This window comes from Garra rufa, chromosome 1 (genome assembly GCF_049309525.1).
Source record: "Garra rufa chromosome 1, GarRuf1.0, whole genome shotgun sequence".
NCBI lineage: Eukaryota > Metazoa > Chordata > Actinopteri > Cypriniformes > Cyprinidae > Garra > Garra rufa.
In genome coordinates, this window is record NC_133361.1 from 50,254,025 (window position 1) to 50,270,097 (window position 16,073).

The 16,073-nt window shown below is 37.4% G+C and overlaps 2 protein-coding genes across 2 annotated transcripts; both read left to right on the top strand.

The window, feature by feature from the left end:
* Positions 1–396: 396 nt before the first annotated feature.
* Positions 397–7,737, top strand: lsm12a (LSM12 homolog a). The gene is made up of 5 exons (XM_073833476.1): positions 397–545; positions 5,099–5,232; positions 5,321–5,430; positions 5,574–5,700; positions 6,350–7,737. The coding sequence occupies exons 1-5, from the start codon at positions 419–421 to the stop codon at positions 6,443–6,445; spliced, it is 594 nt and encodes a 197-aa protein (XP_073689577.1). The 5' UTR covers positions 397–418; the 3' UTR covers positions 6,446–7,737.
* Positions 7,738–10,259: 2,522 nt separating this feature from the next.
* Positions 10,260–14,541, top strand: LOC141323427 (uncharacterized). The gene is made up of 2 exons (XM_073833477.1): positions 10,260–10,966; positions 13,181–14,541. The coding sequence occupies exons 1-2, from the start codon at positions 10,691–10,693 to the stop codon at positions 13,949–13,951; spliced, it is 1,047 nt and encodes a 348-aa protein (XP_073689578.1). The 5' UTR covers positions 10,260–10,690; the 3' UTR covers positions 13,952–14,541.
* Positions 14,542–16,073: the final 1,532 nt, after the last annotated feature.

Below are 16,073 nucleotides of genomic sequence, written 5' to 3' on the forward strand. Positions count from 1 at the left end.
AAAAAAGTGTGATGTAATAAAATATTTTAGTTTTTTCTCTATATAGCTAAAAGGGTTTTTAAATACTTATACAGCTGCCTTTGAGGGGCAAGTGGGGCCATCACATTTGGGGTTCTGGGGCAACAAAAAGTTTAAACAGCCCTGATTTAGGCCACACAATTAAATTTCAAATAACCTTGTGCATGAACGAGGAAGATTGAGTCAGTGAGAAGCGGATGGATGAGGGCGTGTAGCGCGCTGTAGTAAGATATTCATGATCTACTACTCCATAGTAAAGTGGGCGTGTCTTCATCTGCAGCGGCGCCTTTTGCGTCACTTCATTCATTCCCGCGGAACGCCTTCTCGCGCTCCACCAGTGCTGCTGACGCGGCTGCGCGTGTTTACGTGCGGCGACTGCTCCCGTTTCCTGGCGGAGAAGATGGCGGCTCCTGGTCCAGGGGAGTATTTCAGCGTCGGGAGCCATGTCTCCTGCATCACCTGCCTGGGGCAGCGCTTGCAAGGAGAGGTCGTCGCTTTTGACTACCCGTCCAAGATGCTGACTTTGAGTATCCTTTTGTCGTGTCGGCTTGTCATTGAATCATCGGGATCCACAACTGCAAGAGGCCTGCTCTGGGGTAATGCCAAAGACATTTTCAGCGCGGTGAACACACTCCACTAGGCGTTCGCTTCCGTGTTTAGCGCATGCTGAGTCAGGTGGGGCGCATTTCAACCTCCGATTGGTTACTGCATTTTAATCGAGTGCTCTTTAGCTCATATACGCTCTCGATAACACACACATGTTTGGACTCGGACAGCTTAGAATTAAGCTGAGTTGTTTTTTAAGTAATGTAGTGTTACAGATGATAATAATAGTACTAATATTTCTACTCGGTCCTCGTGTAACTAATTATATAATGTGACCCTGGACCACAAAACCAGTCATAACAAGTAGCACGGATATATTTGTAGCAATAGCCAAAAATACATGGTATGGTTCAAAATGACCGAAAAACAATAGGATATTTAGTCACTTTCTTCTACAGTAAATATATCAAAACGTACTTTTTGATTGGTAATATGCGTTGCTAAGAGCTTCGTCTGGACAACTTTAAAGGCGATTTTCTCAATGTTTAGATTTTTTTTTGCAACCTCAGATTCCTGATTTTCAATAAGCTAGTTGTGTTTCGGCCAAATTTTGTCCTTAAAAATGACCCTTATGACTAGTTTTGTAGTCCAGGGTCACATATTGTGTAGATTTTGCTTACTTGTGGAGAAACGGTTGCAAAGTCGTGATGTCTGATTGACGTTGTTTTAGTTGTGGAGATTCATTCCAGTAAGTCAAATCTTTTGAGTCAACTCGCTGGTCATTTTTGTTTTAGCGAGCATTTTTAAATTATTTCTCAATTTTGAAGATGAACTGATATCAAATTAGGAGGAAAGTACGATACATAGCCTAAAAGTATAGCCCCAAATTATCAATTTTCTTTTAAAGGTCCCTGTCATTTTAATAGTTCTTTAATAATTCTTCGGCCCCATTAAATATCAAATTAAATATGTGACCCTGGACCGCAAAACCAGTCTTGGGTAGCACGGGTATATTTGCAGCAAAAATATTTGTCAAAATAGTCGATTTGTTATTTATGCCAGAAATCAGCAAGTAAAGAGCATGTTCCATGAAAATATTTTGTGAATTTCCTTCCGTAAATAATTAGTAATATGCATTGCTAAGAACTTTATTTGGACAACCTTAAAGGCGATTTTCTCAATATTTGGATTTATTTGCATCTTAAGATTTTCAATAGTTGTATCTCGGCCAAATATTCTCCTATCCTAACAAACCATACACCAATGGAAAGCTTATTTAGCCTTCAGATGATGTACATACATCTCAATTTCAGAAAAGTGACCGTTATGACTGTTTTTGTGGTTCACATATGTGGTAAAAAGAAAATGAGAATGGTTAGTTAGGAAAGAAAAACGAGTCTGTGGATGAAGGTGAACTTGAATGATTCGTTTACTGTTGAAGGATTCGGCTCAGTCAAACGCCTTAGCGAATTAACATCATTATCCAGTCATCTCAAACAATCATAGACAAGTCAAGTGCAGATCCAATTTAGAAAACCTGAATGCTTCCGACGTAAACCGAAGCGCGTTTATTTGCAGCATGGTTTGAACTGCAGTTACCCGGCCATAATGGAAGTGAATGAGGGTGGACAGGCTGTCGAATACAGCATTGCTGCTTTGTCGTGCTAAGATGTGCGCATGCGTCCTTAGGGGGCGTCAGCTAGCCTGATCGCTAACAGCCCAGTCTCTGCCCGACACAAAATGCGCATCCTCGTGTTCAACAACCGTTTTAAACGAGGCATTTTAGTCCGTTTTTAAACACACACACTCTGTTTTATTTCTCCTATACATCATGCCCGATTTTAATCATTGCATTTGTTGCTCACCATGAGCTCCCAGTGGTTTGCTTGCTAACCTGCTGATGTGCTGCCATTCCTATTTAATATTCAAATAACAGTTATTATATGTCAAAATCCTAGGATAGTGAGAAGCCATTGATCAGTTGTTCTAAATAAGGAGATTTCTGAAACTTAGTTTTACTGTGATTTGGTTGTCAGGCCTCTTCAGTTGATTAGCTCAGCCAGCTATTGCATTATTTTACTCCATGGTCTGAAATTAACTTTAACATTTGCCCCCTGTAATGGATTTCTAATGTCAAATACTTAAATTTACCCAATTGCTTTAATCAGTGTTTTAAACTGTTTTCACTTACAAAAGTGCATCTAAATTATAGAGTTTTTTCACGACACGTCATCAATCGGCCATATTGGCGGCACTGAACATAAACAGTGCCACTGAACCGAATGAAACTCACAGATTTTGCTGATTATTGCTGCTGAAAATGGTCAATTATTGTCCTGTTTTGGGCTGTACTAAACAAACATACTGGGAAAAACATTTGGAGTACTATAGACAGAAGTTATAACAAATCAAGGAGAAGAGTGCCAAAACTTGTCTTGAGGAACAAAAGGCATTTGTGGTTGGCCAAACTGAACCAGGATTTCCAGGGCAAAAATCTTGACAATGTTCATGTTTGTTCTTATCATTTCCAGTCAGGTAGGTGAAATATTAGACTAATATCTTAATTAATACTGCTCGTATGTATCTTTACCACCTATTAACTTTAGTTTGTCAAAATATTGTGCCCTTTCCTGCTTACTAACGCCTCCTCCATATGATTTAGCAGCTTTCACACATTTTTTTTCTGTGGTTTAGACAGCATAAATTAGCAACTGGCCAAACTGTGACATAAGTTCAAACCCTCAATGCTTGTGAAAATAGGAGCTCATATGGATGCAAAATTATGACCAAAAACCATTATTGTAGATCATTGCTCTTTAAATGTGACCCTGGACCACAAATCCAGTCATAAGAGTCAATTTTTTTTAATTGAGATTTATACGTCATCTGAAAGATGAGTAAGCTTTCCATTGATGTATGGTTTGTTATGATAGGACAATATATGGCCAAGATACAACTATTTGAAAACCGTGAATCTGAGGGTGCAAAAAAAAATCTAAATATTGAGAAAATTGCCTTTAAAGTTGTCCAAAAGAAGTTCTTTGCAATGCATATTGCTAATCAAATATTATGCTTTGATATATTTACGGTAGGAAAAATATCTTCATGGAACATGATCAATTAATGTACGGTTAATGTACTACTGAATACATTGTTCTGCTAATTTATGCTGTCTAAGCCATAGACAAATCTTGTGGAAGCTGCTAAATCATAAAGAGAAGGACTTAGTGAGCAGGAAAGGGCACAATATTTTGACAAACTAAAGTTAATGGGTGGTAGAGATGCGGACAAGCAGTATTAAGACATTAGCCTAATATTTCACCTACCTGTCTGGAAATAAGAGCAAACACAAATGTTGTCAAGATTCTTGCCCTGGAAGTCCTGGTTTAGCTTTTTGTTCCTCAGACAGTTTTTAAACTCTTCTCCATGATTTGTTATAACTTTTGTCAGTCTATAGTACTCCAAATGTTTATTCCGGTCTGACCGATCAAAACATGACAATAATTGACCATTTTCAGCAGCAATAATCAGCAAAATATGTGAGTTTCGCTTGGTTCAGTGGCATTGTTTACATCCAGTGATTTTATATTGCAGAACGTGATCATAATGAACGGAAGTAGTGGCATATCTTTTCTTCCATGTTGTAATGTACATCCGAGGGTAGCACATTTTTGAGATGTGCGTGTTTGCACTTACACAAGTGAGGCAGATGAATGCTGGCATTATATATATATATATATATATATATATATATATATATATATATATATATATTATACTGCGGTCAGTCAGCTTAAGCAGTGATGATTTTTGCTGTCATCAGTAGCTTTGCTGCTTCAAGTTTTCTTTTTAAGTATTAAAGAAGAATATCTGCTTGTTTTCTACAACTGAGTGATTTGGACTGAACTTGGACTAAACTATTAAGAATCTTCCTAAATCTTCATATCTTATCAAGAGCACTTTAGTGACCGCAGTACCAGTCTCCTCAGTTGAACACTGCTCATATCTGATTGCACTCTGTCACGCTAATAAGCAGCCTCCACCATGACACTCATCTCCTTACTGACAGACGTTCATGTCATTTTATCCTGTTTGTTAACATGAGATGCTAAACATGAAACTAGAGTGGAGAAATACACAAAGTATGGCTTACAGCTAGTCCACAACACTGATCCCATGATAATGCCTACCTACACTCTTAAAAATAAAGGTGCTTTAAAAGGTTCTCCACAGCGATGCCAAAGAAGAACCATTTTTGGTTCCACAAAGAACCATTCAGTCAAAGGTTCTTTAAAGAACCAACTATTTCTTACCTTTTTATAATCTGAAGAACCTTCTTTCGCCACAAAGAACCTTGTGTGAAACAGAAAGGCTCATCAGATGTTTAAGGTTCTTTATGGAACCATTCAGACAAAAAAGGTTCTTCTATGGCATCGTGAAGCACCTTCATTTTTAAGAGTGTAGGTGGCTTCCTTCTCTCTGTGTGTGGGATCCATTGCATTTGCCAAACATCTACCTTGACTGCTGTCATCAGAATGTGCCGCGGCCAGCGGTAAACCCAATCTCAGCGATGTGGTGCTTGTTAACTTGGCCTACGTGTCGGATGTGGACGTCATCAGTGACCGCGCTGAAACTCCTCCCCCTTTAGCATCTCTCAATTTTAACAAGGTAGGGCCAGATGATGACCTAATTCATTTGCATGTTTAGTTTAATGTGTTTGTTTGTAATATTTTTATATTTCTTCATCTCTGTGCAGCTTGTAAATAGAGCAAGGGAGGAAAAGGAAGACAAGCTGTCGCAAGCTTATGCAATTAGTGCTGGTGTTTCTGTAGACGGCCAACAGCTGTTCCAGACCATTCATAAAACGTAAGTGATGGGAATATTAACATGCTGACTTCAGTTGGCTTATCTTTGGGTTCTGTGATAAGTATTATTAACAATCCTCTATATTGTGGATGAATTGCTTAACAAATGTGATTATATCAAACAACTGGTGTCTTCAACCACAGCATCAAAGACTGCAAATGGCAGGAGAAAAACATCCTAGTGATGGATGATGTGGTCATCAGTCCGCCATACCAAGTGGACAACTGTAAAGGCAAGGAGGGCAGCGCTTTAAGCCACGTGCGGAAAATAGTAAGTCGTCTTAACTCTGCACTCTGTTCTAAAGAGTGTTTAAATGTTTGGAGTCAGTAAGATTTTTTTTTTGTTTGTTTTTTTAGAAAATAGTTCTTTTATTCAGCAAGAATGAATTACATTGATTCTGTTCCATCAAAGAAACATGAAAAAATGTATCACGATTTCTGCAAAAAAATGTTTCTTGAACAGCAAATCACAACTGTTTCCAGCATTGATAATAAATCGGCATATTAGAATGATTTCTGAAGGATCATGAAGACTGCAGTAATGATGCTGAAAATTCAGCATTGCATCATAGAAATAAATTATATTTTAAAGTTAATTAATATAGAAAGCTGTTATTTTCAAATTGCAATAATATTTCATATAATTACTTTTTTCCTGTAACTTTAATGAGCATAAGAGACTTCTTTAAAAAAAGAAAAAAAAAGAAAACTGCATTCATCTGGCTGATTTATAAAGTCTTTATGGTCATATAATCATCTGCCTCAGGATTTTATCATTTAAGGCACGTAGTACAAGCTCTTACTCCAATTAAATGGAAATTACAGATGACCAAAACATTATCTATTAACATCCTATTGATATAATGACAATAGAAAAAAAGATGATTTGCTGTGCTAAACTTAGTTCTCTCTGTCCACAGGTCGAGAAACATTTTCGAGATGTGGAGAGCCAAAAACCAGTGCAGCATTCACAGCAAGCTCAACAAACACAGAAAGACTCTGCTTTATCATCATGAGCCCAGGCTCAGAGAGAGGGAACATTATGCTGACAAAGGAAGTGTTGTTTGTTTTAAATTAATATTTTCTGATGTTCTTTTTTTTTTTTTTTTTTTAAACCAATTGCCAGACAAAGGTTGAGATAGCTGATACTCAGCGTTTTGAGCAGGGATGACGGTCCTACACATCTGAAGAGAAAAACTGCTTCCACTGACAAAAGAGAGGGCAAAAATAGAGTGCCGTCTTAGAATATCATTTCATATAGAAACCATTTGACATCCCTTTCAACGTCACTCACCCCCCCAATCCCACCCTGTCGGATCTCCTTTTTTTTTTTTTTTTTTTTTCCTTGTGTCATCAAATAACCCAGTTGTTCATTTCATCGTGCTTAGCCAACAAAGAAATCACATTTCTAATCCATAATCTTCCTTTCTACCACTACAAGATATGGCACTAAGTGTGTGAGGGTAGAACAAAAACTATTTTCTTAAGTTATAAAGCCTTTCAGACTGGATAAATACCATTTGATTTCCTTAGCACACATGCAGGGTTTATTTGTTATTTTTAGTTTTAGATTGACTGAGGGCTGAAGGACAAAAAACGAGAAATTGAATTGCACTTAGCATCTACCCAACATCTCATTTTCTCAAACATGTTTTAAATCTAAAACTCCTTTGTTTTACTTTCAAGTGTCACTTTTCAAGTGATAGACGAAGGAGTAACACTCTTGAGTACTGTAAGCATCCTTTCAGTTTACGTGTAATATATTAAGTTGTCATTTTCTTCCATAATGGTCCTGTAATTGCCATTTTGAATACCTCTTCCATAGTGGGACCATTTTCTACGATGCAATGTTTGTATTGTTTTTATTATTTCCAAACACATCCAAACTGGAAGGGTACATGCAGTGTCCGATGAGAGATTTGCATTTCTTTGTTATTCCAGCTTAGACGGCTCATATCTCGCTCACCTCTCACGACAGGACTGATCTCTTTTCTGAACGGGAATATTTGTAATCACCTTTTTGGGGAAAGGAAATGTTCAAGCGATATCTTGCCATGTTAAGAGACTGGGACAGGGGGGACGGGCAGCGCTGGCTCAAAGCCGAAATCCTCCCCGTCCCAGCCTCGTGAACCTTGTAGCCTGATGGAGGCTCTAGCAGTGGCGCCAAGCTGTGACGGGCATCCGCGTTGCACACCAGTTTATAGCGCTGTGTGTTAACGGGGTTGCTGTTCGCCTATAGGTTTCTTTCGCAGTATTTTATTTTTTATTTTTAAATAGTAATGAAGAAATAAAAAAGAGAAAAACCTCACTTGTCTTTTCATCTCTGTTTTATTGTATGAACAATTGCGTAAAATGTCATAAATTTAAGGTCACTGCTTAGTCATATTTGAAGTTATCCTAACAGGAGTAGAAGGGCTGTTTTTTAATCGTGTTCTGAACCAAAGTATTAAACTAAAAAGAACTGATCAAAATTATAGAACACTTACAGATACCTTTAAATTATTAGTGTTAATCTGGCATCTGGTGTTATTTTCTTTAATTATCTGACAAACCCTGTTTAACTGACAGCATTTCTCTCATTTTCACTGGGATTGCAAGATGGTGGGCTGCTCTAAGGTGATTGAAACTCTGCAATAGGTTGTCGTCCAGATGAAGGCCAAAGGGATGAAACTTTCAGAGAATCTGGTCATTCCAAATCTGTGATTTCTTGAATATTGCAGGATTACAAAGACACTAATTCATTCAAGTACTCCAAAAAGGCTGGTCATCCATATTAGACAAATGCACAAGAAGACAAGATATTGCAGAGACTCTCAATAGGGAATTGGTTCAGCACTGCAGCTGGAATTGCTTGCCAGTTCAGCACTGAACAGGGTAAGAATCTGTCTTGGGACATTTAAGAAAAGTCAGACTGCAATGACCAAACCTCACCTTCGTTATGAAGTATATTTCATAAATTAATTGTATTCTGAAGCACAGTACAAAAGACTTAAATGAGATATTTGAAGAAGAATTTAAAATTAGAGAACAATTCCAGATACCTCCAAGTTATTGGTGTTAATCTGGCACCTGGTGCTATTTTCTTAATTATATGACAAACCCTATTTAACTGGCAGCATTCCTCCAATTTTCACTGAGATTGCAAGATGGCGGGCTGCTTAGAGGTGACTGAAACCCTGTGACAAGAGGTTGTCCAGATGAAGGCCAAAGGGATGAACCTTTCAGCCATTGCAAGAGAAGCTGGTCTTTCCAAATCTGTGATTTCTTGAATATTGCAGGTTTACAAAGACACAAATTCATTCAAGTACACCAAAAAGGCTGGTCAGTCATAGGAGACAAATGCACAAGAAGACAGGATAATGCAGAGAATCTCAATGGGAAATCGGTTCAACGCTGCAGCTGAAATTGCTTGCAAGTTCAGTGCTGAACAGGGTAAGGATCTCGTCTATGTGTTTAAGAGAAGTTGGACTAAAAGTCAGCCACAGATGTGCTGAAGTCATTCAAAGCAAGGGCCTCTACTAATTTCTGACAGCTGAACCCTTCAAAATTTTAGTTGCAATATAATTTCGTGCTTATCTCATTTTGATCACCGTGTTTTCCACAAAATAAAGTATTATATTAGAACAGAGGTATACCTATCAGCTGATATTCCTTCAAATTTTGAGTGGAGAAGATTAACAATATTTCGAGTATTTATAGGTTGTTCTCTAATTTTGATGGCATACTGAATAAAGGTCTTAGTTAACTTGGGGCTAGTGACTCATTTTGTCAGGGAATCAAAGGGGATCCCTTGTCATTGTGTAATGAGTTTGAATGAATGTTTACAGCCTTGACTGGAATGAATCATTGATGCTGAAGTTTTTCCATTATTCACGTACAAACGTATGCATTATTTAATCACGCATGATCTCATGTTTCTGCCCCTGACCCCCATCGCACATCCAGGTTATTAGGACATCATGAAATAGATGTTAACCACTGCCATATTAGACGGCCAGGTTTAAAATGGTTCAAGTTGCATAATGAGGTAAAACGATGAAATCAGTTTGTAATCCGCCCACGTCTTTAAAATCCACTTAAGACAGAGTTCCGGGGATATATGGTAGTAATTCATTGTTGTGTAACAGGATTGACTACATATTTCTAAATTTAGACAATAGTGCGTAATAAAATCACGTTGGACGCTAGGTGTTTTATGTAAATTTATCAGACCTAAAATGGAAATCATGGAAAGCATGTTGGACTGAATATAGTTTAGAAAATGATAATAACAGACTCTTAAGAGTTAAACGGTGTCAGAACAAATTCAGTGTCAAATTAAATTTCTGGTCCCAAATTTTCCTATAGCCTACATTCAACTTTTTGGAACGTTTTAAAGCATATAATTACTATTTTTACATGTGACCCTGGACCACGTTTGTAGTAATAGCCAACAAAACATTGTATGGGTCAAAATGATCGATTTTTCTTTCATGGCAAAAAATTCTTAGGATATTAAGTAAAGATCATGTTCCATGAAGATATTTTGTAAATTTCCTACTGTCAATATATCAAAACCTAATTTTTGATTAGTAATATGCATTGCTAAGTACGATTTTTCTCAATATTTAGATTTTTGCACAGTCAGATTCCAAATTTTCAAATAGTTTTAAGCTTTCAGATGATGTATAAATCTCAATTTTAAAAAATTGACCATTATAACAGGTTTTGTGGTCCAGGGTCACATATGACTGCGTTATGACGTAAAAGAATCGTTTAAACATGTTCGAAAGAACCGATTCGCGGAAACGAGTCTTCCCATCACTAGTGCGCTGAGCATGTTGGACTGAAGCCGGACTTAATAACTCAGAAAGAGGACTGTTGTTATTGACTAGGAGAACCACGTTTTTTCTGTATATTAAGTGGAGAAAAGGAACAAAACAATAACTTTTCAATGACTCGGTGTTCCACGCATTCTGTGTATACTACTAGTAGTACAGTAGGCTATTATTTTTTTTCCTTTGCGAATATCTGTTATTGCGTGTGTGAGCGTTTTGAGGGGAAAAGAAATTCAGTCGCATATGGTTTTAAGGCGATTAATGCTTCTGACAGACATTTCAGCTGCACTGCGAATATTCTGCTTATCTCTGTGAAAGTCTGTTTGCCGTCTCAGTACAAAAAACCTTTAATAGAAACTCCCAGAAAGCTGAGGATGCGTTAATTGTCGCATGCAGAGTCCTCGACAGAGCTCCGTTTAGCTCTCTTGAAGCTGTCATCACATCATGTTGCCGTCCATCGTGTTGTTTTTACTCCTTTTGTCAACATCGAGGAGTTCGAGACTTTGTAGTCACCTCTGCCGGTGCTATGAACACTCAGATCTTGTGGACTGCCACGCCAGAGGTTTTGAGGACGTCCCACATGGACTTCCCCATGGCACCTGGCTCCTAGATCTAGGAGGAAACAAGCTCAAGGAGATTCGGAGTCGAGCTTTTGCTGGCCTTTGGTCTTTGCGTATTCTAGTGCTCTCAGACAGCAGCATCCAGGCTCTTCAAACACAGGTAAGATCATTTATTTCAGAAGGACCCAGTCACTAACCCTTGCAAAGTTCAGCTCCAACACTATTTAAATTCACCTGAACCAGCTAATTAAAGGGATAGTTCACCCAAGAACATGAAAATTTGCTGAAAATGTACTCACTCTCTGGCCATTCAAGATTTAGATGTTTTTTTTTCTTCATTAGAACAGATTTGGAGAAATTAAGTATTACATCACTTGCTCGCCAATAGATCATCTGGAGTAAATGGGTGCCGTCAGAATGAGAGTCCAAACAGATGAAAAAAACATCACAATAATCCACAAGTTATCCACATGACTCCAGTCCATCAATTAACATCATGTGAAGCAAAAAGATGTGGGTTTGTAATAAACAATTCATCATTTTAACTTCAAACCATTGCTTCTGGCTAAAATATGAGTCTGCTATTCATAATATTGCTTTCTCCAGGAAACCAGTCATCTTGTCTGATTTAGAAGAGAAATATGCACTGTTTACAAATGAAAACAGTTCTTAACCCTTAAGCTCTCCTTGGGGTCAGGCTGACCCCACTCGACTCTTCCTTAATTTAAAAAAAAAAAAAGTTCCCTTAATCTCAGGGGCATGAGACTCTGTGACTTTTCCTAAATAATCAATCTAAAAACACACAAAAATCCGGACTTGATTCGGTTGTTCTAAAGGTGTGTAAAAAAAATTACCATTTTCTCTCCTCTCTCTCTCTCTCCCCACATTGAAAATGAATGGGAAAAGTAAAAAAAGCTGTTTTTTTTTTTCATTTCGTTTGTCCAAAAAAAAAGTAGTAAATCCAGTTTAAATCTGAAATAAATAACATTTAAATAAAGGCCTGGTCCTAGAGCATAAACTCAAAGTGGAACAAACTTTCTATCTCACACACACACACACACATACACACACACACACACACACACACACACACACACACACACACACACACACACACACACACACACACACACACACACGTACGTGTGTAACTGCAACAGGGAGCATTTATATAGAAATTGGCATAAAAAAATCAACATATCTGGCATAAATCTGAAAATTTTCATATATAAATGAAAGACTGGTACTAGAGCACAAATGCAACTCTACACAAACACTCACACAAAGAGAGAGAAGAGAGGGAAAAGTGCAGATGAAAGATGAAAGACAAAAATTCTACAATTCTAAAAAAAAAAACCTAAAATTCTAAGCTTTTACAAAAAACACATTTTTTATTTATTTCAGAATGTTTAAATATATATATATTTACAAAATGGATATCATAACGTTGTGAGGAGAAGTTTTCATGAAGAAAAATAAAGTGAAAATGAAATTAGTCCCTAAGGGCCTCTGCTGGATGTATGTGGTCATTGCACTTTCTTTCTTTAACTATATCTTCAAAGGTTTTCCACTAACCTGCAGATTGCAGCACTGTATCCCTAACACGTAGAGCAATGTCCAAAAACAGTTTAGATTAAATTTAGATCATCATTAAGGTGATTTTTTTATTAAAAATGTATTTTTTTATAAACCACTTGGTGGCGTAGTTGAGTAATTGTGCAGTAAATGGGTAAAAAAGTACAAAATATCCATGAAAACACAGCAGAAATGTAAAGTTGAGAAGTAAACGAAAAAAATGATATATAGTTTATAATATTAAAAATGTATAATTCATTATGGAATCCCACTTTCAATCCTTTCAAAAGAAAGTAAAGATAAAACCTACTTAAGGAGAGTTTAAGGGTTAAATTTGGTGGTGGATTTTGAGAACTTTATTATGGATTATGGAGTATTATGAAAGCTGTGTGGATTATTGTGACGTTTTTATCAGCCGTTTGGACTCTTATTCTGACGGCACCCATTTACTACAGATGATCCATTGATAAGCAAGCGATGTAATGCTAAACTTCTCTAAATCTGTTCTGATGAAGAAACACTCATCTACATTTTGGATGACCTGAGGGTGAACTATTTTTTTGTAAAATAGTACATTTTGATTAAATTAGTAATATTTTAATAAAGTAGTTCTTTTGGAGTAAACTCTTACTTTGGGTTGGAGTTGGCAATGAACTCTACGGGAATCAGGACACACCTGATTTATTGAATCCACATAGCTGAATTTTGTCAATTGGGAGTTGCACTGTCAAATCTACTGTAGTTCTGGGTTATTAGTTGAAGATAGTAGGTTTGCCCAAATGTCTTTTGTCCCACACAGGCTTTCTTCTCTCTGTCCTTCCTGGAGAAGCTAGACATGAGCCGTAATAACCTCACTCATATTCCTCCAAACTTCTCAGAGAGCCTGTCTTCTCTCCGTGAGTTGCGTCTGGACCACAATGCGCTGGTGCTGTTGAAACCTTCAGGCCTTGAGCATCTGGAGAGCCTTGAAAAGCTATACCTCAGCCACAATCGCATTCAATCTCTCGAATCAGGAGTGTTCCGTGGCCTGTCCCGCCTGCGCCACCTTTACCTCCAAGGGAACCACCTGGGTGTTGTGCGAGACGGATCTCTCACCATGCTGCCTGCCCTGGAAGTTCTCCTCTTGGGGAACAACAACATCTCTCGGATCGAGATAAATGCACTAGCACCATTGCACAGTCTGTCTCTGTTGGGTTTGGAGGGGAATCATCTGGAACATCTAAACTTCAAGACATTTCTGAGCTTGCACACAGCTGCTACGCACCTGCAGTTGGCTGGAAACCCGTGGAACTGCGACTGCGACCTGCACCGTGTCTTCAGCAAGCTGCTCAGTGTGAGGCATCTGCATGTGGACGACTATCGCAACGTAACTTGTCGGGAGCCTTGGCAGCTCGCCGGAGCCTCTTTGGCTTGGGTGGACAGCCAGTTGTGTGTGGCTGAGACCGTTACTGTGTTAGTCATCACCGCTACTGTGATTGTGACAGTTTTCGGTGCCTTGGTCATGGCAGAGAGAAAACGCAAGAAACAAAAATACTGGGAACAGAATGAGGGGGAACCGCAAGAGCAGTAAGGCGATTTGGACACTTTTCTTTTGGACTATGATAACACAGATGAAACATCCTGCTTTGGCCCCTTTTCCTAACAAAGAGAGAATACACTGATTCATGTGAGAACCTGGACTGATACCACAAGTTCTGAGTTGATGTAGTGATGGAAATGTAAACTCTCAAGATGCAATTCGGAAAATTAGTTGTGTAGATGTGTTATAGGCCTATATTATAATACTATACCTACCTGATCTTATGACAAAAAAAGTTTTGGGCAAAATGGGTTAGGATTAAATTTTTAATTGACAAGAGAGTTACTTCCCTCCCCGTTTATTGATTAAAAGCTCTCCTGTTCCCATGTTGAGCGAAATTGCGAATAAGATGTTGCTTTAGTTCTAAAATAAATGTGAACATGCATTAATTCATCTCACTCACTAAAAAAAAAACAGATACAGTATTCCTCAAAATGAATAAAAACAGTGAAATTCAATGCAAACCTGCAATAAATGAATATGTTAAATAATACAAATATCCTTTATGTATTTACTCCTATTTTATCAACCAATGTCTTTGCTGCCAACCTTCGATGATCCAATTCATCCATACTAATAAACAAAAAATACTCAAGATAATCTAACATTTGTTTTCCTTTTTTTATTGCTGAAAAGTTCACATTTTTTCTTCTACGGTCTACTGTACAGACATGAAAAACCTGAGGCTTCTGGTGTGAAAAGGCTTTTACATTTGCCAAAAATAGAACTTTTTATGTTAAAAACAAACAAGCAAGCCCTGCCCAGATTTAAAAAGTAATGCAAAAGTAAAGTAACGCATTACTTTACATAAAAAGTAACTCTCTCTTTCAGCTTGCTCCTTTTCAACAGGGGTGATCCGCACAGCCGATTTGACACGTTTTATGCCGGATGCTCTTCCTACTTTCCATAAAAAGTAACTAAGTAACGTAATTAGCTACTTTTTTAGGGAACAACTCATTATTGTAATGCATTACTTTTAAAGTAATTTTCCCAACACTGGTAATAAGCTTGCACAGTCGGCATGGAATTGGACTTAGGATGTGGAATCTTTGGGTATGAATCCCGTGAATAACATGACTCACGATGAAAAATCTGAAAGATGAGAGATTGAAAAACAAGCTAAAATGGCATGCTTGCGATTGCGTTTTTACGTCACACTTTTGTTCAGGTTAGGTTGTAGTGCAGATGGTACGTTATTTTATATATTAAAGTTATAGCGCCACTCAATTTCAAGTCAGAACTGCAAGGACACATACAAAACCAAAGTCACATAAAACCTACATTCATCTGTTCTGGGGGAAAAAAATAAACACCTTTTAGCGCCACTCGGTGGACATTTCTGTTGGAAACTGCAGTGATATGTTTGGTATGTATTTTACTCTTTGTGAAAAAGTCATGAGATCAGGTTGTACAGCGGTTTCTTACAGTCTCTTTGCCACTTGCAAAGCTAATGCTTCAACTCTGGTGTGTGTACACCAAAAGAGTCGCAAGTAATTAAATTCAAATACATGTTTCGTATTTGCTATGCACACACAGTTACACAACAGTTCAAAAACTTTTTTAATTAGGACTTTTGTTAATTCTTCTATTCAGCAAATATACATTCAGCTGATCAAAACTGACAGTAAAGACATGCTGTTCTTGAACTTAATCATCAAAGAATCTTGAAAAAAACTTAACGACTGTTTTCAGCATTGATGATAAAAAATGATTCTTGAGCAGCAAATCAGCATATTAGAATAATTTCCGAAGGATCATGTGACACTGAAGACTGGAGCAATGATGCTGAAAATTTAGCTTTGATCACAGGAATAAATCACGCTTTAAAAGATATTTAAATAGAAAACAGCTGTTTTAAATTTCACAGTGTTATTGTATTTTATCAAATAAATGCAGCCTTGCTGACCAGAAAAGACTTAATTAATTTTTTTTATTTTATAGTTTTCCCTCCTGTGATCTTTATTTTTTTACTTCTAACGTTTCTATTTTTTTACATAACAATAATAAATGCTTTTCCCTTCAGTTGTGATCTTGATGTTGCATATAGTTTTAATAGAAAATTAATGCATGTCAATAATTATGTTCATTAGTACAATAAAAACAACACATTCCC

Excerpts from the sequence above, each read along its gene's own strand:
- LOC141323427 (XM_073833477.1), top strand. The coding sequence starts at position 10,691 with ATGTTGCCGTCCATCGTGTTGTTTTTACTCCTTTTGTCAACATCGAGG. Across the intron at positions 10,967-13,180 it reads TCCAGGCTCTTCAAACACAG|GCTTTCTTCTCTCTGTCCTT; the intron begins GTAAGATCATTT and ends TGTCCCACACAG.
- lsm12a (XM_073833476.1), top strand. The coding sequence starts at position 419 with ATGGCGGCTCCTGGTCCAGGGGAGTATTTCAGCGTCGGGAGCCATGTC. Across the intron at positions 546-5,098 it reads GTCCAAGATGCTGACTTTGA|AATGTGCCGCGGCCAGCGGT; the intron begins GTATCCTTTTGT and ends TGCTGTCATCAG. Across the intron at positions 5,701-6,349 it reads TAAGCCACGTGCGGAAAATA|GTCGAGAAACATTTTCGAGA; the intron begins GTAAGTCGTCTT and ends CTCTGTCCACAG.